The sequence below is a fragment of the Thamnophis elegans genome, chromosome 4, assembly GCF_009769535.1.
Source record: "Thamnophis elegans isolate rThaEle1 chromosome 4, rThaEle1.pri, whole genome shotgun sequence".
NCBI lineage: Eukaryota > Metazoa > Chordata > Lepidosauria > Squamata > Colubridae > Thamnophis > Thamnophis elegans.
The window spans coordinates 142,307,171-142,331,830 of record NC_045544.1 but is presented as its reverse complement, the minus strand read 5'-3'; the positions used below and the strand labels follow the sequence as shown (position 1 = coordinate 142,331,830).

The following is a 24,660-nucleotide window of genomic DNA, read 5'->3' as shown; positions in this document are numbered from 1 at the left end:
GCCGGGAGCCCCAAGTGGGCCCCCGCAGGATCCCCCGGAAAGCAGCGAAGGCTTAAAGCCCGGGGGGGAGGGGGGAAGCCGTCCTGGGGGAGAGAGAGGGACCCCCACCTGCTCCCTCCTCAGCTCCCGAGCAACCTGTCCCAGCCGGCTCTCAAGCGGTGGCCCTCCGGGGATCCAGGGCCAGAGAGAGCCAGACAATGCTGGGAAGGGGGGGGGGGCAGAGCCACCCTCGGTTCCTGACCAGGATGGCTTCCATTGCGAGCTAATCGGCTGCAGCTGCCTCAGAAGGAAAGCGAAGGGGAGCCGCAGAAGAAAGTGAGCCCCAGAGCTGGAAGGGAGGCCAGCAGTCACACACACACACACACACACACACACAGACACACATAAGTCGGAACACAACGGCTTGGCTCCTGCCGTCCAGGCCCTCCAGGCACAGGCTGGCTGGCAGGCAGAGCTCTTTTCTCTCACCCCCCCCCCCTTCAGTCCACCCTTCTGAAGACCTGGGGAGGGGGGGGCAGGCAGATGGGGAGGGGGCCGGTGGGGTGGGGGGAGAGAGAGAAGAAGCAACACAACAAAACTCCTGGCTGATAAAAGGAAACGGGGGAGACACGAACAATTGAACACTACCTAAAAGCTCAAGAGAGGTTTATTTTATTAGTTCTTAATAAATATCTTGCAGATTTCCTGCAGGAAACACACCAGATCACATGGAGAATACTTTCATACTGATGTCAACGGCACCAGCATATGAAATCTATTAGGGGCGAAGCCACAGCAGGGCGATCGGTTGTGCAGAAAAGCTGCGCGGCACCAAGGCGAGAGCGGGGAAGGGGGGGGGGGATCTCACGGCCCTTCCAAATTCTTCGAGAGGTAAAAAAGTCAGCCAAGACGCAGGGAGAGAGAGAGAGAGAGGGAAAATATCCCACATCCTGCCTTGGGCTGCCAGCAATCTGAAGTGCCCAGAGATTAATTCTTTGTCTGGCCTGGAAATGTGACTTTAAAGAGGGGGGAACGGGGGGGGGGGGGGGGAGGAGAAGGGGGTCTCGGGGAAGGTTGGGGGCTGGCACTGTGCCACCAGCTCTTCCACCCCCAGCCATGTTTCAATGTAGACAGCAGCTCCGCGCACTGCCAGCGACTCACAGCAGCCCCGGCAGCTGCGATGCCTCTTGCTCAGCCAATGCAGATGGGCCTCAGCGCACGGAGGCTTCCGCTCTGCACACGGGGAACGGGGGGGGGGGGGGATCCTGGCCTGCACACTCAAGCCCCCCCCCCTCCCAGGACAGTCCCTGCCAGGAGGAACCTTTGCTGACCGACCTGCAGCTCCGGACAGCCTTGGGGAGGAAGAGGAGGAGGGGAAGTTCCCTGCCTGAGATCCAGGCCTGTGCTGGCTCTGGGTGGGTGGGTGGGGGTCACTGCCGCCCCCTCCTCCCTTGGCCTCTGGGCTTCCATGCTGGGGAAGCCACGGCTGAGAAGGAGCCGGCCTGGGCCCTCCCCAAACAGGCAGGGGAAGCCGGGGGCCCTCCGTGGGGGTGAGCTCAGTGGGGCCAGTGCGCATCAGAGGGAGATCTGTGGGGTCTTTCCTTTCGTCATGGGGACAGCTGAGTCTCCTGCTCAGACAGAGCCCCACTGCCCCCCTTTCCTCCAAAGCCACAGGCTGTCCACATTCAGGCCCCTAGGCAGCCCCCCGAAGGAGTGTCTCGGCAGGCCCCCCAGGCCATCCCCATTAGCCACGTGCCTCCATCCAGAAGGGGCCCTGGGTCCCCCAGCAGGGCCAACGCCCCCCAGGCCCTCTCCCCTTGACGGCAGAGGCCCAGGGGCTGGCTCTCAGCCTTCTTGAGGAGGGGGCTTCCGTGACCACCTCCTGTGCCCCCCAAGCTTCCCTCTTCTACCTCTGTCTCTGTCAAGGCAAGGCTGCCGTGGGTGGCAAGAGAAATGGATGCCCCCCCCCCCAACAGCAACAACGTTTAAGCTGACATGCCCTCCCCAGAGCACTTAATGGCTCTCTATGGGCTGTGAGCACTGTCTGCATGTTGCCCCCAAGACTCCGAGTCCTCATTTTACGGACCTTGGGAGGATGGAAGGCTGAGTCAACCTTGAGCCGATCAGGATTGAACTCCTGGCAGTGGGCAGAATACTTCGCTTTGATCCCAGTGCCACCAGGGCTCCTTATGCCAAGCGGGTGGGGCATGGATTTATTTATTTATTTATTTATTAGACTTATATACTGCTTCAAAGGGCTTTCAGCCCTCTCTAAGCGGTTTACAATTATTATTATTATTTTTTTTAGCAAATTGAGTCAGCAACTTGCCCCCACAGTCTGGGTCCTCATTTCACCCACCTCGGAAGGATGGAAGGCTGAGTCAACCTTGAGCCGGTGAGATTTGAACAGCCGAACTGCAGAACTGCAGTCAGCTGAAGTAGCCTGCAGTGCTGCACTCTAACCACTGCGCCACCTCGGCTCTGGATGCCTTCCTCCCACCTTGGGCTGCTCCACAGCAACGGTTGCGCCACACAGGGAGGGGGGGGGGAGGCCTGGACCCCCCTCCCCTCATCTGGGCCCAGCACTGAGGGCTGCCCTCTGCAGGGATTCAGTACGGCTAGTCCTCGACTTACGACCCCCAGGGAGCTCAACATTTCTGCTCTAAAGTGAGGCGCTGGCTAAGTGAGTTTTGCCCATTTTGCCACCTTCCTTGCCACGGTTGTTAAGTGAATCACTGCGGTTGTTAAGCTAGTATAACTGGTTGTGAAGTGAATCTGGCTTTGCGGGAGGGGAATCACGTGACCCTCCCCCCAGGACTCTGCGGCCGTCGCAAATACAAGCCAGTTGCCAAGCGGCCGGATTTTGATCAGGTGGCCGTGGGACTGCTGCAACCGTCGTAAGTGTGAGAAACGGCCATAAGCCCCTTTTTTCAGTGCCATTGTAACTTTGAACAGCCACCAAATGAAGATTTGTAAGCCGAGGACCCCCCCTCCTTGGCAACCGTTATTAAGAGGAGCCTCTTCCTCCTCCGTCCCAAGGCAGCCCCCCAAGGACGGGAAGCCAAGCTGGAGCCTCAGCCCCGAAGTCCCTGGATAATTGGGGAGCAGAACCTAGGAGAGAGACCCCCCTCCCCAGGCCCCTCCCTCTGGGTGAAAGGACCGGGGGGGGGGTGTCCCTGGGGCTGCTTGGGGCTGGCTGTCCTCAGGCACCCTGGGGGAATCTGCCCACCCAGACCCCCGAGAGCCTCCCATCCGGGCTGGGGGGCCACTTCCCCGCAGGCTGTTTCCGGAAGGAGAGGCTGCCAGAGTCTCCATGAAAACTGCCTTTAAAAGCAACTCCATCAGGGCCTCTGCAGCCATTGGACGACTTGAGGACTTCAAGTCCCAGAATTCCTGAGCCACCAAAGAACTCTGGGAGTTGAAGTCTGCAGGTCGTGAAGTGGCTGTAGATGCCCCCCCCCACCCTCCCCCGTACTAGATCAATCCTGGGGCTATTTTGGGGGCGATGCCAACTGCTGACCCCTCAAGCCCTCAAATGGAGCCTCCTCTCACAGTAGCAGCAGCTTCCCCTCCTTCCCCATGGCCAGGAAGGGGGGTGCCAGACTGAAGACGGGGGTCCAGAGAGCCCCCCCCCCGATGGGCATACAGGCAGGGGAACCCCAAGCAGAAAGGCTCCAGTGTCCAGAGGTCCCTTCAAGACTGTTGGGGTTTCCATTCGGAAGAGAAGCAAAGGGGAACCCCCCCCCCCCAGAATGCAGTGAATTTGGTCTCTGCACAGTCTCCGGGGGGGGGGGTCCTTTCCCGGAAGTCAGGTTCCACCTGAGACCTTGGAGGCTGCAGTGGGAGCCTTGCAACCTGGAGGGGCCCCAGAGAGTCTCCCAGGGCCCTTAGAGGAGCCTCAGGAGACCCCCAAAGGAGGCCTGGGGATCCACAACTCTCTCTGGGGAAAGGCCTAGAAGAACGGGGGTGGGTGGGAGAGATGGCTGGGGGGAGGGGGACGGAGCCCCCCTGGTGGCCCATAAACTCATCTTCCCGTGATTCACACAAACCATAATCCAATCACCCCCTAAAACAGAACCGTGTGCCTGAGATGGGTTTGATTCGTGCAATTATAAAACAAATTATTAAAGAGAGGGGTGGTGGTGAAGGGGGGGGGAGGGAGAAAGCCCCCCCGAGTCCAGATTGGAACAAATTGGGTGCAGATGGGTGGGGGAGGGGCTCCTGCTCCCGTCTCCAAGATGCCACAACGGCCCGGCTTCAATTAGCGTTCTTGCACACCAGAACGAGACACCCCACTTCCCCAAAACACCCCCCCCAAAGGAACATTCTCCACATATCTGTGGTTGGAAGACAGGGACCCCCCCTCCCCCGGCCAGTGCTCTGCCCAGATTTCGCCAGGCTGCTCTTCCTTCTCTCCAAAGAGTCTGGGGGGCGCGGGGGGGGGGGGGCTTCTCTGGGCAGCTGCCCCTCTGGGCCCTCCGGCCTCCACCCACCCAGCCACCAGGCAGGAGGAGCCAGAGGGTGAGCACAGAGGGGGAGATGGCGTGGCTGCAAGGACCCTCCACCCCCCCTGGGGACCTCTGGGCCCCTGGCCTGGCAGGGGAGTTGCTTCCGTGGGGTTTCCTGGCTGAGGAAGCGGGGCACCTGCCTCCCAGGAGGAAGGAGGATTTGCCGCCAAGGGGGACCCCTTTCAGACTAAGGGGGTGCGAGGGGACCTTGGAGGTCTTCTAGTCCAGCCCCTTTGCTCCGGCCTCTTCTTAAAACCCTCCACGGCTGGGAGGAGCCTCAAAGTCTGGTGGGAGGCTGTCCCACCGGCCCATTCTTCTCCCTGCCCCCTTAGTCCTAGGTTGCTCCTCTCCTTAGTTAGTTTCCATCCATTGCTTCTTGTCTTGGGGAAGAGCTGAGCCCCTCCCCTCTGGGGCAGCCCCTCCGACATTGGAAGCAGCTCTCCTGTCTTCCCTGGGCACCCCCCCCCCCCCGATCCCTGCAGCCATCTGACCTCAGGAGGAGGAAGGGGCACCGAGGGGAGGAGGGCTCTTCTGGAACTCTGCCCATGCTCTACGAAGGTCTCCTGGAGGCACAAGCAGCCCCGCCTCCCCCCTCCGCAGGGAGAACGGCCGGGGTGTGTGTGTGTCCCTCTCTGCCCCTACCTTTGGCCTGGGAATGGTGCACGGCAAACATGTTGATGGCCATGAGCTGTAAGAGGCGGCTGCTCCCGATGGGTGGGGGGCTGTGCTCCAGCAGGGCCTGGAAGGCGCTCAGGACTTCTGCTGCCACGGCCGGGAAGGTCTCCATCCTGAAGGGCGGAAGGGCAGGATGAGTGGGGGGGGGGAAGGCGGGGCCCTCCAGAGGACAGCGAGCCTGGCCTCCTCCCAAAAAAGGCCTATGGCAAAGAGAAGCGGAGGCATTCCCAGTAAGGTGAGGAGGGGGCTGGGCTGCTTGAGCCCCTTCCCCTTTTCACTAGGCCTGGAGACAGCTCCACCCCCCACAACCCCCCCCTGCAAGCTTGGCCCAGTCTGGGGCGAGAGAAACCTGCAGTCACCACAGGCGGGACTGACTCACGGGACCAGCCAGGCAGAGTTGAAGCCAGAGGCCTGGCACACACAGCCCCCCCTCCCCCAGCCCCCCCCCCCCCCCGCGGCTCTTCCTTCCACAGGCCCCACGGGGAGGAGGAGGGGTGGCAGCAGTGCCAGATAGGCAGCCTGCTCAGCCTCGCCCCCCTCAGGCAGTGGGGAGACCCACATGGGAGCATGGGGCAGGGCAACCAGGCCTCTGCCCTATATAGGAGCTGGGGGGGGGGGCAGCACTTCTGGGTGGCACCTGGATTCCGTGGTTAGGGCTTTGCCACCCCAGCTGCCCTCCACACAAGAGCCCTTGACGCCCCCCCTCCATGCCCCAACTGGCCCCAAGAGGGGGGGGGGCACTGCAGAGACCTTGACCGAATTCTGCTTTCTCTTATTCATTTTTAAGGACATCTGCAGGGTGGGGGGGGGCTCCTCGACTTACGGAGCCCAAAACCTCTATGACAATTGCTCAGTGACTTTCTCGCCCGAGTTGCTAAGTGAATCACGGCTGCTGGTCAGACGGTTGTTAAGTGAATCTGGGTCCCCCACCGACTTTCATTTGTGAGAGGTCACAAAAGGGGGCCGTGTGACCAGGACGGTTCAACCGTCATAACTACGTGCCAGCTGCCCAGCACCCCAATTTTGATCACGTGACCACAACAGTCACAAGGGTGAGAAACGGTCGCAACTTCCCTCTTTTCGCTGCTGTTTTAACTAAACGGTCTCTGGTGGGGGGGCTGAGCAGGACCTGGGCTGAGCCCGAAGGGGGTAGACCAAGGGGGGGGGGGGCGGCTGTGAGCCCAGCCAGGCCTTGGGCCCAGAGGGGCTTCAGCTGGAGCTTGAAGAGGGGCTGGTCTTCTGACAAAAGGAAACCTCTTTCGAAGGCCCAGAAGAGGGGAGAGTACCAGGGGAGGAGGGGAGGTGGGCAGCCCGGCTGATGGGAGCTTCCCAGCCAAGAGGAAGGCTAGGAAGCCCCCACCCAAGATGGAGGCGCAGGAGCCCTGCTGGAATCTTCCGCCAAGAGACGTCCTGGCTCTCCGCTCCTTCTGGGAGGGTCAAGGAGGAGGCCTCCTCTGGCCATCCACACTGGGCCCAGAGCAAAGGAGCCACGGGATCAGAGGACAAAGGTCCTCCGGGATGGAAGCCGGAAGCGGGGGCAGGACAGCTGCCCACAGGAGAAGGCCCTGGGAGGCTCTGAGCTGCGGCTGGGCAGAGGGACCAGAGATCGGAATCGGTCAAGAGCCCCGGAAGGAGCCAGGGGAGAGACAGTCCGGCCACAGGTGGGAGGGGCCAGGCAGGCAGCCTCGGGGGGTCTTGGACTCAACGGGTGGAAATGCCAACTTCTTCATGAAGAGCAGCAGGGAGGAGTGGAAACCGGGTCTTCATGTTGATCTCTGGGGAAACCGAGTTCAGGGCAGGGTCTCCTTCAGGGGTGGGAAACGATGGGCCTTTAGGTGGACTCCAACCCCCAGAATTCCTGAGCCAGCCATGCTGCTGCCTGGGGAATTCTGGGAGTTGAAGTCCACAGACAGCCTTCAACGTCTACGGAGATTCTCCATCACCCGGCTGGTCCCAAAGGGGGAACTGAAGAAGCAGCTCCTCGGATGAGAAGCGCAACCTCTTCGAAGAAAAAGAACCAGAAAGTCCGGCTGCCTCTCGAAAAAAGCCCCTTTGGGACACAAGCCTTAAAAGTCCCACGGTTGGACACCTCTGAGGGGGCGGCTCTCCTGCATGAGCAGAGGGCTGGATTGGAAGACCTCCCGAGGTCCCCACCGGCTCTCTTACGCTGTTATCCAAGAGGGGTTTTGCTCTGAGCCGGCAGAGGAGCTGCTGCTGCCCCCCCCCCCCCCCCCCGGGCAGAGCCCTGAGCCAGTAGAGAAGCAGAGCCCAGCCCCCTCCTCCTCCTCTCCCCCCAGAGACCCCGCAGAGGAGGAGGAGGAGGAGGCCGGTCATCCGCGTCCCACCCTCTGCCCTCCGTTCCAAACGCCAGCCCAGCTGCTCCCGGGACTGGATTCCAGAAGGGCTGGTAATGGAGGCGAGAGAAAACAAACATCCTGCACCCTTACCCAATCCTGGTAAACAGCTTCCCATGAGCCTGGAGAAAACGCAGGACGAACCTTTTGTTCAGCTGCATGGGAAAAGAGGGGAGGGGGGGGCAGGGAGGGGGCAGGGAGGGAGGGAAAACATGATGGGGAAGATGAGTAAACAACCCAGGCCCACTGCTGCTGCTGCTGCTGCTGCTCCCTCTTCCTGCGAACGGGCCGAGTCCCGAGTGGCCGGAGAACCTGGCCAGGGACGAGGGGGTGGTACAGCAGATGGGAACCCAGCGGCCGGGCCCTGGCCTCCAGCCTCCCCCCCCCCCCGGGCCTTCCGAGGGCCCCTGCCAGACAGCTGCGGAGGGGAGGGGGGGGAGGAGGAGGAGGGTGGTGCCAGGGCCCCCCCTGCTGGCAGACGGGGCCTTTGCAGCCGTTTGGGGCCAGAAGCCCCGTCATCCATTGCAGGGGGGGGAGCTGATGGTCAGCCCTGGAAGGCAAGCGGGGGGGGGGGGGAGCAATAGCAATAGCAATAGCAGTAGACTTATATACCGCTTCATAGGCCTTTCAGCCCTCTCTAAGCGGTTTACAGAGAGTCAGCCTATTGCCCCCAACAATCTGGGTCCTCATTTTACCCACCTCGGAAGGATGGAAGGCTGAGTCAACCCTGAGCCGGTGAGATTTGAACCGCTGAACTGCTGATCTAGCAGTAGCCTGCAGTGCTGCATTTAACCACTGCGCCACCTTGGCTCTTAAGGTGAGCACCCCCTGCCCTGTCAACCACTGGCCTGCCAGGAGGCCCCGGAGTAACCGAGTTGGAAGGGACCTTTGAGGTCATCTAGTCCAACGGAATGGGGCCACTCGGTGCAGCCAGCAGGGCCAACTCATCACAGGAGAACTGACTGCAGGAGAATCTAGCGAGGCCATTGAAGTATTTAAAGTAAGTTTCACATTTGCTTTAACTTTTGTCACCCAGGCTCCATTTCCCCCCTCCTTTCCCCCGTTTCTTGGATATGAGGGTCGCTCTGGTCCTGCCGCAGGTTGACACCCCCCCCGAGCGTTGGCCGCACTGAGTGGTCCGAGAGCCCCCGTCCAGCCTCTGCTCAGGCAGGAGGAAACCCAGGGAACCTCAAGCAGCCCCCCCCCCCTGGATGGAGAAGCCCCCCCTCCCTCTCCCCACTTGTGCTAGAGTCCTTCGCTGAACTGCCCCCCCCCAGCCCCTCTGAACCCCAAACGGCCGGGTCCTGCTCCGGGGGGGGGAGGGGCTGGATCAGGAGGAGGATGGTGGTGGTCTTGCTTGTGATGCTGATCTCCCCCCCTTCCCTTCTTGAGCCCGGCTGGGTCCCTGAAGGTCTGTGGGGCCTCCCCCTCCCCCCAAAAGAGATTTTTCCCCCCAAAAGGCAACTGGACTTTCTTAGTTTCTCCCTAGAAAAAGGTTTCCCTTCTCACCCAAAAACTTTCTTGAAGAAACTTCCTGGATGAGGAGAAAATAATTCCGAGAGAGTCCAGCTGCCTTTTGCAAGAGACCTCTCTGAAGCCGCATTTCCCAAACATTTCGGGGGGCAGAGAACACCCTGCAGCGAGGGGGGCTGAGCTTGGGACCCCCCCCCCCGTGTCAAGCATAGCCCCCTACAGCCCCCCCCCCCCGATGCCCTGCAGACGAGGCCTGGGAAGACAGCGGTTCAAGCCCAGCAGGGCCATGTCTGTGTGTGCGTGAGGGAGCTGCACCTCTGGAACGAAACACCCAGACGGAGGGAACGGGGGGGGGGGGCTGCCCTCTCCTCCTGGCCCCGGGGCCGGAGCTCCCCCTAGGCGAGCCGAGAGCGCTTGCCGGGGCCGCTCTGCAGATGACTCAGCCCTCGCGTGACTCACCTGCCAGGCCGGCGCTGGGAACCTCGGGGCCTGGCTGCCCACAAGAGGAAGTGGCACCGGCCCACGGGCACTTCTGCAAAAGCTGCTCAGCTCCTTGCAGAGCTGCCCCCCCTCCCCCTGCCCTGGCCGTGACCTCGCAGACTCCACTCTGGGGGTTGGGAAAGGGAGGCAGAGCTATGCCAGGGGCCCCCCAAATAAACTGGGGTCCCCATCAGGGAAGGCCGAGGAGCAGCTGGCAGCAGAAACAGCGGAGGGCAGAGAGGAGGGGCCCGGCCTGCAGCCATCCAGATCAGGCCCCCAGGAGCCCCTCCGGGGAATCCGAGGAGGTTCCCAGGGGCTGAGAGCCCCCCCCCCCCCAAAAAGCCACCAAGAGCAGGAGAGGCCAGGAGCCTCACCTCGCCCCCCTTCCCCCATCCTGGGCAGGGCGTGGATTTCGGCTCCCACGATTCCCCTGCTAGCGTGCAGCCAGTGGAGGATTCTGGGAAAGCCTGGCCTGTCACCCCCACGGGGGAGGGTGTGGGGAGGGGGCAAAGAAGGGCCGGGCGGGGGGGGCCTGAGCGCTGGAGCCCCAGGTGGCTGCTCTTGGGGGGAGGCAGGCGGAGGGCCCCTGGGGGTCTTTACGCTCCTCCCCTCAGCCGCCCAACAGGGAGCCGAAAGCAGCGCTTTATGGCCGGAGGGGGCCATAAAGGCGACCCCTGTGAGCAGAATGGGGGGGGGCAGGGAAGTGGCTCCAGTGGGCAGTAGCTGCCCCTCCGCACGAAGCCCAGAGCCCAGCTGCCCCCATCCCCCCACCCCTACAGCTCTGAGCAGCTGAATCACTCCGAAAGGGAAAGTCATGAAAAAGCACCATCAGGGGTCAGGAGGAGGCCAGGGAAAGCTTCTAGTCCTCATGAAAGCGTGGGCAGGTATGACTTGTCAAGTGTGTCGTGTGGGGGAAGGGAGAGACCGCAAGGGCGCCCTGTGATCCCACCCCCCAGAATATGAACTGGCGGTGGACGGGGTTCGCCCCAAAGCAGGACAAGCCCTCCCCAACCGAGCATCCCCCCCACCCCCCACCTGGAAAAGAAGGGTGAGAGGGGGGTAGGAGGGAGGGGCTCCTGAGAGGCTGGGAGTTCTGCCGGGGGGGGGGTGGGGGTGCAGGAGAAGGAACTCTGGCCTATGGAGACTGGGGGTGGGGGGGGGGACTTCCCTGACAGCCCTTCCGTTCCCAGCCAGGCCAGTGCGTGCCGTGTGTCACGTCTCCCAGCCCAGGGGGTGGGTGGGGGTGGGGTGGGAGAAGGGCATGTGGTTTCTGCCTCTAACCAGCCCCTCTCAGCCTGGCACCCGCGGCTTCCTCCAGCAAACCTCACAGCTGGAAACGAAACGGCTCACGTCAAAATAAAGCTACCCGGTGGTTTTGGTGACCCAGGTCAAGTAGGCTCCCAGGGGATCTGGCACGCAGCACCCCTGTTGGGGGGGGGGCGGGGGAGATGGGCCACAAGCCCCTCCAGCCCAGGCAGGGCTTCCAGGGACGCCCACAGGTGTTTGGGCTGCTCCCCTTCCTCAGGAACCCCCCCCCCCATCGGCAGAGAAGCCCAACGGCAGCCGAAACACTTGCCTGGGTCTCGGGAGGGGGGGGGGAGATTACTCCAGTGGGACCCACAAGCTCCCACCAGTCCCCCAAAACCACACTGGTGCCCCCACTTTCTTTCTTCATGCGCCCCCATTTGCAGCTCAGCAGAGGCGAGAAGAAGTGGGGAGATGAGCGGGGAGCTCACTGACCAAAGGGCGAAGGGGGGCGGGGGGGGCTCCACTTTCTTGAGACTGTTCCGGAAGCCTCTGTGCAACCGGAAGGATGTTGCAGGGGCCCCCAAGGGTGTTGTTGATGTTGTTTAGAAATGAAACTTTTAAAGCCGGGGGGGGGGGGGGGTGTTCCAAACTCAGGCACTTAAGAAAGACCTCTGGACTTCCACTCCCAGAATTCCACAGTCAGCACAGCCGGGAGGATTCTGGGAGTCGAAGCCCCCACGGTTGGCCCTGCGTAGAGATGGGAAAACTGCCCCAAACCTCACAAGGATCTTCAGCACAGGCTGCTCATGGCCACCATTACATTTTTGATGCTTTCAGATTTCTAAGCACGTGAATGCGCCCCCCCCCCCCCCGCCGCGTCCCTTGGCATCCCTCCCCCTGCAGAGAAAGGCTCAGGCCAACGTTGGACAAGGGAGGGCCACAGGGACCCGGGTGGGCCTGGCAAGGGAGCCCCCCGCCCGCTCCCCTCCATCCGAAGCAGAAAGCAAGGGCTTTTCCCCATAGAAAGCCGAGCAGCTCCCCCTTGTGGCCGCGTGGAGGCGCTGCACCCCTCACCTCGCTGGGGCTGAGGCTGCCCAGGCCGCCGTCCTGCTCGGGGTCCCGGCTGGACTCCTGGCCCTGGCCGGAGCGCGGGTGGGAGGGGTGGATCCAGAGCTCCAGGCGGGTGGCATCGTCCCCGGAGGGCCGGAAAGCCACCTTCTTGCTCCGCTGGCCCCGCTCCCCGGGGCTCTTCTGCTCCAGCTGCTCTGCCTGCGAGGGGGGGGGAGGAAGGGGGGGCCATGAGGATCTCACGGGAGCCCAGGAGCCCCCCCCCTGTCTCCTCCCCGTACCCACCTTGCGCTTGGTCTCCTCGAAGAGGCTGGTCAAGCTCTCCTTGGCCGTCAGGATGGGGTTGCTGGCAGCCAGGCTGCGCATGTAATAATACACAGCGTCCAGCTTCCTCCGCTGCCCAGACAGAGAGACGGACGGGGGGGGGGTCAGAGGGGGGGCCAGCCGGACTCCCCCACCCCCCCAGCGATGGCCTGGCTGTCAAGCACGGGCAGCCCTCGACCTACAACATCTCATTCAGTGACCGAAGTTACAGCGGCACTGAGAAACATGACTTATGACCCTTTCTCACGCTTCCGCAGGGGTTGGACTAGAAGACCTCCGAGGTCCCTTCCAACTCCGCTCTTCTATTCTAACCTACGACCACGGCCACGTGATCAGACTCATTGTTTACAACGGTTGCCGCGTCCCCGGGGTCACGTGATCCCCATTTGCGACCAGCAAACTCAATGGGGGGAAGCTGGATTCACTTAATGACTGTGTGACTAATGTAACCACTGTAGGGATTCACTTAACAGCTGTGGTGAGATAAGTTGCAAAATGGGGCAAATCTCAACAATATAAACTTTGGCCTCCATAGTGGCTGTAAGTGGGGGACTACCTGCCCCCCACCCCCCATCAGGGCCTGAGCCCCCTCAGCCCCCCTGCTTTGCCCCCCCTCCCCTCCCCGCCTGGGGCCCAAAGGGGCCTGGGGGGAGCCTGCAGCCAGCATCCCCTGGCCTCGACCCAGCCTCCCTCTTACCGTGTAGACGGCCAGGAGAGCCAGCTGGTTGTAGGGCCGGCCGTTCTTGGGGGCGATGTGCTGGGCCTTCAGGTACCAGCTGGGGGGAGAGGAGAGCCAGTGAGCAGCTGGCAGGAGTCACGGAAGAGCCGTGCCAGGATGGCACCTGCCCTGCATCCCCCTCTCCCTCCCATGGGCTGCTCTGGGCCTCTGACACCCAAGGCCGGGGGGGGGGCGGCTTTTGGAGGCCCCCCAACCCTCCCTGAGGCTGCCTGGGAAGAGCCACCCGCAGAGCTGAGCCCTCCCCTTCCCCCCGCTCTCCTGCACGGCAGCTTCGGCCTCAAGCTGCCCACTCGATGCCCAGGCCAGAAAGGCCCCGGGGCATCTCTGACCAAGGGGCGGCAGGAGTCATCAGGGCACTTGGAGGGCCCGTGAAGTGCCCCCCGCTCAGCCTTGGCCTGCCTCCCCCAGTTCCTGCCCTCGCTGGGAGTGCCCCATGCCTCGGAGCGCCTGCTCTCTTTAGGAAAGCTGCCCGGCCCCAGCTCTGCCCTTAAGCCACGCTGCCCCCGAGCGCTCAAGCAGAGCTCCTGGCACGGATCACGCCCAGGTGGACTGGTGCCCTTGGCAGCTGCCCAGGCCCCCCTTCCTCTCCCCTCCCGCAGCTCAAGCCCCCACTCCCTGCCCTCTTCCGGGAAAGCCAATCTGGGCCCCAATTAGCCAGGGGGGAGTTGGTGCCGTCCCCTCAGAGGTGGGGGGGGGCAGAGGGACTGAGGCCCCTCCCTCTCGGATTCCAGGGCTGTATAATTTTTACAGGGGGGTGGGAAGACTGGCAGCGTTTCTGCCCTGCTATAAGTGCCAAGGAGGAGGGTTAGGGTCTTCCCGATGGGAAGGGCAGGCGGGGGCTCCTTCCCCCAGTTATGGCCCACCCGGCCTGGGAGGACCTGTTTATGCCCCCCTCCCCCCAGGGCTGATGCGGCAGCTCAGGTGGGGGCGTCAAATGCTGGGAAGGTCCCTAGCTCAGGTGAGTCCTTTCCCCACCCTTCTGAAAAAAGGGGCGTAGAGTCGTTCCTTGGCCAGCCCTGCCCCTTGTGGACCCCCCCCCCTCTGCCCCCGAGCCCTGCCCTACCTGCGGGCCTTCCCGTAGTTGGCCGTGTCGCTGCCTTGCTCCCGGTACCTGCAGATGTCGCCCTGGCAAATCAGGCTCCTCTGGGCACTTATGAGGGCGTATTTCACCTGGGGAGGGAAGAGCAGCTTGGAGGGGGTGGAGGGAAGGGCAGCTCCCCCCCCCCACAGAAAGGCCAGGACTGCCAGCCCCTCAACAGAGGAGGAGGGGCTCCCCGAGGGGAAAGACCCCCTGGAGCCCCCCTCCCCATGAACGGCCCCCAGCCCCCGGCCCCCTTCCCCTCCTCACCGTCTTCCGCAGTGGCTTGCTTCGGACAGCCAGGCCATCCATGTAGTCCTCCAGCTTGAACTGGTAGGTGAGCTGCAGCTTCTGGAGGAGGCCGTCAAAGAAGACGGTGCCCTGAAGGGGGCGAAGCAGCAGCATCATCACGGGAGAGGAACTCAGAGGTCTTCTAGTCCAGCCCCCCGCTCTAGCAGGAGACCATGGGCCATTCCCAGCCCTGCTCAGGCCTCTCCTGTCCTTGGGGCTCATCTGCACCACGCGTGGCCCAGTGGTGGGGCAATGAATCAATCAGAGCTGGGGGGGACCTTGGAGGTCTTCAGGCAGAAGACCCTCTAACAGAGACCCCTCCCTTTCCCAAAGGGCTGCCCAGGCTCTTCTTCAAGGCCTCCAGTGACGGAGCACCCACAACCTCTGGTGGCCAGCAGTTCCACCGGCTAATTCTCCTCCCTGCTAGGCTTCCCTGCACGGGACGGCTCCATTCTCCCCCCCCGCAGGTACCCCTCCTGCCTTCTGACCCTGGGGGGGGGGGGGCCTGGGCCTCACCTCGTCCAGGACCTGGAGCAGCCTGGCGCGGCCCTCGTGGGCGCTCTCCCCGGCGGAGGGCTCCTTCAGCAGCTGCCGGAACCTCTCGATGACCTGGTAGAAGCCGTTCTTCCAGAGCAGCTGGTCCACGTTCTGCGCATCGGCCGCCTCGATGTCCGTCAGCAGGCAGCGCTCGTACAGCTGCAGCATCTCCGCCCTGCAAGCCACACGGGACCCCCGCTCACCGGAGGCAGGGGGGGGCCTCCCCCCAACCCCCACGGAGGGGAGACACCCATTGGATACGACAGTCCTCCACTTACGACAGTCCATTTAGGGAACATTCCAAATGACAGGAGTTTTTGCAGATGCCGTTGTAACTCGGAACGGTCATTAAATGAACCGTCGTAAGTATGAAACTCTGCAGGCGTCTCTTCCTTCCTCCTTCCTCACCCCCCCACTGTCTCTGCTCTCCATCCTGGGGGGGGGGGGGCAGGCTGACTGGGAGCTCAGCCCCCCCCCCTTTGGGATCTCCCCACAAGCAACGTCCGTGGGGAAGGTGGGTTCACTTAATGGCCATGTCACTAACTGAACAACTGCGGTGAGTCACTGAACAACCGTGGCAAGACAGGTTGTAAAACGGGGCAAAACTCATTTAACAACCACCTCTCTTAGCAACAGGAAATGTGGGTCCAATTGTGGCCGTAAGCTGAGGACTACCTGTAGTTGGAGGGGGGGGCTGCTCTCTCCCTGCTTCCCAGGGGCTGACAGGAGCATACACCCCCCCCCCAACCTCCCCCAGCCTAAAATCCCAGAGGGGTCAGGTAACATTTCCAAGGCTAAGAAAGTCTCCAAGGACCCCCGGAGAAAGTGTCCCCCTCCCCTCAGGACCCCCGGCCCTCCCTCCTCCCCCCTGGCACCTAGGAAGCCCCCCCAGGCCAGGCCCCCTTCCGGCCCCCAGCTCCAAAGCGAGGCTCCAGATGGCTCCCCTGGCCAAGAGAGAAGCCCCCCCCCCCGTTGGCCGCCCCCATTCCCCTTGCCCACCTGAGGATGCCCATCTTCTCCAGGCCCTCCGGACTCAGCCTGTCCCGGGAGAGGAGGTTGCTCAGCTGCTGCTCCAGGTGCCCGGCCTCCCGCAGGGCCTTGCCCAGCTCCTGCTGCTGCTGGGGGCCCTTCTGCTGCTCCGCCTCCCTGCTCAGGGGCTCGGCCGGGAGGGCGCTGCCAGCCCCCCCAACCCCACAAGGCTCGGCCTGCTTGGGGTAGCCGGTGGGGTAATAGGCTCCCGGGTAGGCCTCGGTGCCGGTGCCCATCGGGTAGGGCAGGGGGTAACCCGTGTAAGGGTAGGGGGCCCCTCCATAGTAATAGGGGTTGTCCGAGTTCTGGAAGCGGTAGTAGGGGGCCTGGGCCTGGCAGGGCTCCCCTCGAGGCACGGGGGCCCCCTCATCGTCCGTGTCCAGAAAGTGCAGCTGGGCCCCGGGGCTCTTCAGTGCCGGCTTCTGGTCTGGGTTGTTGGGGTCCCAGAGGCGGCGGGATGTGCCCCCCCGGCTCCAGCCGCGAGGGCCTTTGCTGCCGCCAAAAAGGAGCCGGGCGCCCCCTGCGTGGGGGGCTTCGGGGGACCCTGTGCCGCTGGGGGTCAGGTCCGTGTTAGCTGGCAGCACCAGGATTCCTCGGCCCCGGTTCTGGGACTTCCCCTCCCCGGCTTCCGGGGGGTCCCTGGGGGTGGCCCTGGAGGGCCTGCCGCCCTTTCGCCATTCAGGCTGGGAGGCCCCGGAGCCCCTGCCTGCGGAGCCCCTGCCGCCCCCCTGGGCTGCTCGGGGGTCCTGGCCCAGCCCGGGCCGGCTGTGCTCGCAGCCCCTCCTGCCCTCCGGGGCCTCCTCGGCCCGGTCCTCTTCCAGGGAGTCGGTGGAGGAGGCGGAGAGCTGCTTCTGAGGGCGGGGCCTATCCGGGGGCTTCCTGCCCACCTCCGCCTCCCCACGGGCCCCCTCGGTACTGTTGTTGCTTCCGGCCGAGCTGGTGCTGCAGGTGCGGTAGCGGCTACGACGCTTGTCCGAGCGGGAGTAGCGCTTGGGGGGGCTGCCCTTGCCGTGGCCCAGCTCGTCTCGGGGCTTCCGGGGCCGCTCGGCCCGCCGGCCCTTCTCCCCCCGGAGAGGCTTGGCCCCTTCCTGGCTCGGCTCCCCTTCCTGGTCCCCGGGCTTCCTGAGGCCATTGCCGGCCCTCCCGGCCTCCTTCTCGCAATCCGCTCCCCTCTCCTCCTTCGGGGGCGGCTCCTCGTCTACCAGGGGGGCAGCCCCGGCTTCTCGGGGCGAGGCCTGCAGGCGTTTGCCAGGCTGGTAGATCTGCTGGTCGGGCTTCTTGGCCCGCCGGATGATGCGAGGGCACCAGTCCTCAGGGGTGCCCCCGCGGCCCTGGGGGGAGCCTTCCAGGAAGCCGTTGGGCGGCTGGCCCCCGTCTTCGGGAGGGGGCTGGGGGGGCGGGCTGTCCTCCTTGCGGGCGGCTGCCGGGGGCTCCCTGGGGCCCGGCCTCTCCTCCTTGGCCTCCTCCTGCCTCGGAGGCTCCGGCTTCTCAGGGGCCGGCTTGTTCCTCAGGCGGGAGAGGCCCGGCTTGTAGATCTCGAGATCCGGACGCCTGTTGTCCTTCCGATGCCTCGGTTCCTTCATGGTCTCTGCAGGGGGGGGGGGACACAACAGCAGGGTCAGCCCTGGAGCCACTGGGGGAGTGCTGGGTGTTTGTGTGCTTGAAGGAGGGAGGGAGGGAGGGAGGGAGGGAGGAGTGGGCAGACCAGCTATGGTGAGGGAGCAAACCGACTTATGCAACCAAACCGGGAGTGGCAGCTCTGTCGTTAAGCAAAGCTGTCGCTAAGTGGGACGTCATGTGACTGGGCTTTCCTTTCCCCCTTCTCCTCTGCCCAGTCTTAAGCACCGGGCGGATTGGCCAGAAGAGAATTCCTGGGAGAGGAAGGGGTTTTCTCTGGACCATCACATTATATTTCTGGACCATATATACTATTACTGGACTCCTATCAGACTCTGCTAACACGAAGGCCAAACTTTTAAAGACCTTTCATATAAGCCTTCACCAATTCGCACAACCGCGCAATTTTTATTTGGTATGATGAGTGCATGAGGTTTGTCTGTGTTGAATGAATGAGCCCACTTTTACTGTTTTATTACTATTGTATTCTTATATGTTTTTTAAATATTACGTGGGGGATTGTTAGGGTGGATATATGAGAATGTTTGACTCGGAGGGCCTGCCGGGGAAGGCGGGGGTCAGTGGGGTGGTTGGGGGGACCACTGCTACGGGAGTGGGTCGGAGCATTACGGTCACTACAGGGAGGGGCAGATATGGCGGGGACTTTAGGGCTAGCCATTACCGGGGAAGGAGGGTTCGCTACATTACAGAGATCCCTCCTTCCGGCCCTATGAGTCCCACTCCAAGACCAGATGGCGCGAGTAGTCAGGACCCTGGTTTCAGGCTGTTGTTGCTAAATGCCAGGTCTGTTGTTCACAAGGCTCCCCTCGTCCGGGACTTAATTGCTGACGAGAGGGCAGACCTGGCATGTATTACTGAAACCTGGCTGGGCACAGAAGGAGGAGTCCCCCTTGTAGAGATGTGCCCAGAGGGATTTCAGGTGCTTCATCAGCCGAGAGCCCAGGGAAGGGGTGGCGGTGTGGCTATTGTTATCCGGGAGTCTCTGTTACCTCGTAGGGTCCCTGCTCCGGAGCTTGTCGGGTGTGAGTCCCTGCTGATTAAGTTGGACCTCAAGGGTCAAGTGGGTTTGCTGCTAACGTACCTGCCTCCCAACTGCGTGGCAGCATCCCTCCCCTCGCTCCTCGAGTCAGTAGCCGAGCTGGCAGTTGAGCTCCCCAGACTTATAGTTCTGGGGGACTTTAATTTGCCATCGCTCGGTGAACGCTCTGACGGGGCGCAGGAGTTCATGGCTTCCATGACAGCCATGGGCTTGACCCAAGTAATTCGGGGCCCAACTCATACAGCGGGTCACATGCTCGACCTCGTATTCCTCTCGGAGCAGTGGATGTGTGATCTTGGTCTGAGGGGTAATGAGATCATAACCCTGTCGTGGTCAGACCACTACCTACTGAGGCTTGACTTCCGGAGGCCAAACCCCCACCGTAGGGAGGAGGAACCGACCAGGTGGTTCCGCCCCAGGCGACTTATGGACCCGTTGAGGTTCCAGACGGAGCTTGGGGTCATTCCTGACACTCTCGCCCACAGTTCGGCGGAGACTCTGGTCGCCGCCTGGTACTCGGCGGCATCGGAGTCTCTTGGCCGGATTGCGCCACTACGGCCCCTCCGGGTCAGCGGATCCCGGAGACCTCCTTGGTTCACCAAGGAGCTCCGGGAGAAGAAGCGCCGGAGGAGACGCCTAGAGCACCTGTGGAGGTCCGATAAGTCCGAGGCGAACCAAGCACTTCTGACTACCTGCACCAAGGATTACATCCGGGCACTAAGAGCCGCCAAAAGAACGCATATCTCCGCCTTGGTAGCGTCCGCCGAGTCACGCCCAGCCGCCCTGTTTAGGATCACCCGCTCCCTCCTCAATAGGAGGGATGCGGGAGACCCCTTGCAGGGTAGGGCTGAGGATTATGCCCAGTTCTTGGCGGACAAAGTTGCTTGGTTTCGGTCGGACTTGGACTCCACCGCTGTAGATCCAGCCGAGACACAGGGGGATTACTTGGCAAACCATCTCTGGGTTGAGTTCCAGGATGTTGCCTCTGGGGATGTGGACAAGGCCATTCGAGCTGTAAGCGCCTCCACCTGTATTCTGGACCCGTGTCCCTCCTGGCTGGTTGCCAACAGCAGTGAGGTGACACGTGGCTGGATCCAGGCCGTCATAACCGCCTCCCTTCGGGAGGGGCACTTCCCCGCCGCACTTAAAACGGCGGTGGTGAGACCCCTCCTGAAGAAACCATCCTTGGATCCAGCCGTTTTAAATAACTATCGTCCTGTCTCCAACCTCCCCTTTATTGGGAAGGTTGTTGAGAAGGTGGTGGCCTTCCAGCTTCAACGGGCCTTGGAGGAAGCTAGTTATCTAGTTATCTTGACCCCTTCCAGTCCGGCTTCAGACCTGGTTACAGCACAGAAACCGCTTTGGTCGCATTGACCGATGATCTCTGGAGAGCCAGAGATGGAGGCCATGCGTCCATCCTGGTCCTCCTTGACCTCTCAGCGGCTTTCGATACCATCGACCATGGTATCCTTCTGCGACGACTGCGGGAGGTGGGGGTGGGAGGCACTGTTTTGCAGTGGTTCTCCTCCTACCTCTCGGACAGGTCGCAGTCGGTGTTGGTCGGGGGGCAGAGATCGTCCCTGAGGCCCCTAACATATGGGGTGCCGCAGGGTTCGGTCTTATCCCCCCTACTATTTAACATATACATGAAACCGCTGGGCGAGATCATTCGGAGGCACGGGATAAAATACCATCAATATGCGGACGATACGCAACTGTACCTGTCCGCCCCGTGCCAACTCAATGAAGCGGTGGACGTGATGAACCAGGGTCTTGAGGCCGTTAAGAACTGGATGAGCGCTAACAAACTGGTACTCAACCCGGACAAGACCGAGTGGCTGTTGTGTTTCCCTCCCAATAATTTGGCCGATATTCCAACACTCAGGCTGGGGGGTCAAATTTTATACCCCTCAGATAGGGTCCGTAACTTAGGAGTCCTCCTGGATCCACAGCTGACCTTTGACCATCAGCTGTCGGCTGTGACCGGGGGGGCATTTGCCCAGGTTCGCCTGGTCCGTCAGTTACGGCCCTACCTGAACCGGGAGGCTCTCGCAACAGTCACTCGAGCCCTTGTGATCTCTAGGCTGGAATACTGCAATGGGCTCTACATGGGGTTGCCCTTGAGGTGCATCCGGCGACTGCAGTTAGTCCAGAATGCAGCCGCGCGAGTGATAGTGGGCGCACCGCGGTTCGCCTACATTACACCCATCCTCCGCGAGCTGCACTGGCTACCTGTCGATCTCCGGGTGCGCTTCAGGGTACTGATGACCACCTTTAAAGCACTCCATGGTAGTGGATCTGGGTACTTGAGAGACCGCCTTCTGCCGATTACCTCCCTTCGACCAATTAGAACGCACAGACTGGGCCTCCTCCGAATCCCATCTGCCAGTCAATGCCGACTGGCGACTACACGGAGGAGAGCCTTTTCTGTTGCAGCTCCGACCCTGTGGAACGATCTCCCCGCCGAGATTCGTACCCTCACCACCATCCAGACCTTCCGCACAGCCCTCAAGATCTGGCTCTCCCATCAGGCCTGGGGATAGGTTCCCAATTTACCCGCCCGAGTGTTGACTGTTGAATGCAAGTTGTGTTTTATTATTTTATTTTGTTCACTTACTGTTTGTCTTTGATTTCGCACCCCCCTCCCTGTGATTGTAAGCCGCCCTGAGTCCCCTCAGGGAGAAGGGCGGCCTATAAATCTTAATAAAATGAAAAAAAAAAATGAAATGAAATGGGTGCCAAGGGGGTGGGAGGGAAAAGGTTCGGGGCGCCTGCTGACTCTCTTGGCATCCCTTCCTCTCCCAGCTTTACACCCTATAAGACGTTTCCCCCCCAGCTGCACAAGGCAGCCAGAAACCGAGGCCGGCCTCTCATGGCCTTTGATGGCTTCATGAACACAGAGAGATAGGAAAGAGGAGCCACGGTGGCGCAGTGGTGAGACTGCAGTACTGCAGGCTGTTTCTGCTGACTGCCGTCTGCCTGCGATTTGGCAGTTCAAACCTCACCAGCCTTCCGTCCTTCCCAGGTGGGTCAAATGAGGACCCAGAGGCTGGGAACCGTTTAGAGAGGGCTGGAAAATCCCCATGAAGCGGGATATAAGGCTAAGGGCCACTGCTACTGCTAAGAGGCAACGATTAAAAATGCTTTTTTTTTTAAAGTAACAAATGTATTAATTGAAAGAGAAAAAAAACCCAGAAAACCAAAGAGAAACCAAAGATGAAGAAATAAAAAGACAACTTTTGCATTTAACTAAATAGCTTTCTGGGGGTGGGGGAGGGGGTGGCTGGGGCTGTGTTTCTGATTGCAGCTGAAGCTGCTAATAACCAAATATACATTTTGTATATCTATATCTATCTATATCTCCCAAGTAAAAATACAAAAATTTGGAAAGGAAAAAAGGAAAAAAACAAGCAAACAACATCAAACTCATTAAAAATGAAAAAAAAAACACCCCCATCTTTACAAAAATAAGAAATGAAATATATCATTACCACTAACATTAAACGTAAAAGTCCCCATTTTGGGGTCCAGCAGGAGGGCCTGGCGGTGGCTCTTTCTGCGGGGCCCTCCCAGCTTTGGCACGGCTAGCCCCCCACCCCAAGGGGAGAGCCCCCTCCCCTCCTGAGCCCTTCGGGAGGACGGGGAGAATCTTTGGGAAGGCTAAAGACCCCACGCTTGGTTCCTGTGGCCCTCTGGTCCCTTGGTTTTGGGCCACGAACACCCCCCTCCCTCCAGAGCCCTTGTAGCCCTCCCCCTTGAGCCCCACGGAGGCTCCTTCCCAGAGCCAGGACAGACCCTCTCTTCCTTCTCCTCCTCCTCCTCCTCCTCCTGGGGAGCACCTCCCATCCGTGGCCGAGGCCTCCCACCGCTCAGCTTCATGGGCCATGGCCATTCTGCGGGCTGCAGCCCGGAAGACCCAGCCTGTCCTGGGGAGGCTCTGGTGGGCTGGCATCGGAACACTGGCAGTGGCTCCCGTGGCAACCAGGCTGGGCCAGAAGGGCCTGGAACCGAGGGTCCCGGCCCAGGGGGCCCACGGAACAGCCCAGCCCTGAGTTCTCCCTTGGCTTCCGGGCATGGAGCCCAGTGGCTGGGTCAGGCCACAGGTGCCCAGAGGGAGCCTCTGGCTGCCAGGCTCTGCGGTCGAAGGACCAGGAGGGGCGTCAGGCACGGCAACCTGGAGGTCTCCCCCCCAAGTGAGCCCCCCCCCCACTTCCCACCTTGGGTCTGCGGAGGCCATGGCTGCCCTAAAGGCGCTTTCCCCAAAAGGCAACTGGACTTTCTTGGGGTTTTTCCCTTCTCCTCCAAGAAGTTCCCTCCAATCTGTTAACGCTGAAGCTGCCGGGGGGGGGCAAGGGGGGGGGAGCAGGGTGTCACGAAAGATGGTGCTAAAGACCCAGAGACTGGGTCGCAGCAAGAGCAGAGCCACCACCCAGAGGCCCTGGCAGACACTGGCCACGGAGGCACGAAGATGCCCTCTGGGGTCGGAGGCTGGGAGCCCAGCAAACACGGGTCTGGAGCCTGGCACCTGAGCGGGTGGCACACCTGAGGTTCTGTGGTGCGGGCAAGGGCGCCTGGTGGTGAGCAAGATACCAGAGAGGGGCCTCTTGCACGGAGCCAGGAGCTCCCGCTTTAAGTCCTCAACCTACAACCAGAAGGGAGCCAAACATTTTGGTTGCTAAGCCAGACAGTTGTTAAGTAAGGTTTGCCCCAATTTATGATCTTTCCTGCCACAGTTCTTAAGCGAACCACTGCCGTTGATATGTTAGTCACATGGTCGTTAAGTGAATCTGGTTTCTCCATTGAGGTGGCTTGCCACGGGGTCCCAAAAGGAGATCACATGACCCCAGGACACTGCGACCGTCATAAATATGGGTCAGTTGCCAAGCGTCTGAATTTTGGAGATGTTGATTGTGGGGATCTCGCAAGGGTTGTTGAAAAACAGTCCTGTCCGTGTTTTCAGTGCCGTTGTAATTTCGGTCACGAAATGAAAGGTTGTAGGTCGAGGACTACTTATAAAGAATCAAAGGGTTTGGAGACGGGGGGCCAGAAGGAGGGGGAATCGCTGGGCTCTTCACCAAAAGGACAGAGAAGAGACACAACAGAATGCCAGAGTTGAATGGGGCTCTGGAGGTCTTCTAGTCCAACCCCCTGATTAGGCAGGAAACCCTAAACCACAAATGCCTGTCCAGTCTCTTCTTAAAGGCTCCCAGTGTTGGAGCGTTCCCAACTTCTGGAGGAAACTTATGTTCCCCTGGTTAATTCTTCTAACTGCCGGGAAATGTCTCCTAAATTCCAGCTTGCTTCTCTCCTTGATGAGTTTCCATCCGTTCTTTCTTGTCTTCTGGGGCTTTGGGGAATAATTTGACTCCCAAATCTTCTTTGGGGCGGCCCTTTTGACATGGGGAGACTGCTATCGTGTCTCCCCTGGTCCTTCTTTGCATTCAACTAGACATACCCAGTTCCTGCAACTGCTTAGGCCCCTCTGCCCTGAAGAAACGGGCCGGGTGGCCAGAGAAGCCCGGCTGCTGTCAATGGGCTTTTGCTTCCGTAGGTAGCTACGGATTTTCCTCCAGCACTAGGATTTATCAGCCGGGGTTCTGGCTTGGAGGTTTTGCGTTTTTAATTTTTTTTTTTTTAAACATATTTTTATTTCAATTTCATAACATACGATCACATGTGAGCGTTTTTAATTCTTGTAAGTCAACCGGAGTCAACTGAGTGAGAGGGCCAGCTATAGCCATCCTGTCCTGTAAATCAGGGCTGTCCAACTTTGGCAACTTTAAGACTTGGGGACTTCAACTCCCAGAATTCCAGTCAACTTTACGACTGGGGGACTTCTGGGAATTGAAGTCCCCAAGTCTTAAAGTTGCCAAAGTTGGACGCTGGCCGATTAGATTTCTCTTTGACAGCTGTTGCTGACCTGATGGAAATGCGGATCATAACGGGAGATCCTGCCCCACACGGAGCCCTCGGCCCATGGCCAAGGACCGTCTCTAGACAGCCGAGCTTAAAAGCAGCCGGAGGGAGAGTCACCTGCTGCGTAAGATGTAGCAGAACCGAGAAGGAGCCGTGAGCGAAATCTCCCGTTTTGCATAGAGCCGAGGGGGGAAACCACCAGGAGGCCCCACAGGAAAAGCCAAAAGGGCAACCAGACCACAAAAACTGATTCCACGGGGTTAAGAGAAGGTCAACGAGGAGGA

At 60.9% G+C, this 24,660-nt stretch overlaps 1 protein-coding gene across 2 annotated transcripts in view; it reads right to left on the bottom strand.

Moving 5' to 3' along the window:
• Positions 1-24,660, bottom strand: part of SMG6 (SMG6 nonsense mediated mRNA decay factor) — a 65,731-nt gene that overhangs the window by 37,459 nt on the left and 3,612 nt on the right. For both annotated transcript variants that reach the window (XM_032215328.1, XM_032215329.1), the window contains exons 2-10: positions 15,754-17,371; positions 14,734-14,929; positions 14,197-14,307; positions 13,912-14,018; positions 12,807-12,885; positions 12,071-12,181; positions 11,792-11,986; positions 7,610-7,671; positions 5,130-5,275 (exon numbers count right to left, since the gene is read on the bottom strand). In XM_032215328.1, coding sequence (XP_032071219.1) covers positions 5,130-5,275; positions 7,610-7,671; positions 11,792-11,986; positions 12,071-12,181; positions 12,807-12,885; positions 13,912-14,018; positions 14,197-14,307; positions 14,734-14,929; positions 15,754-17,371 — 2,625 coding nt within the window. The remainder of the gene's footprint in view (positions 1-5,129; positions 5,276-7,609; positions 7,672-11,791; positions 11,987-12,070; positions 12,182-12,806; positions 12,886-13,911; positions 14,019-14,196; positions 14,308-14,733; positions 14,930-15,753; positions 17,372-24,660) is intronic.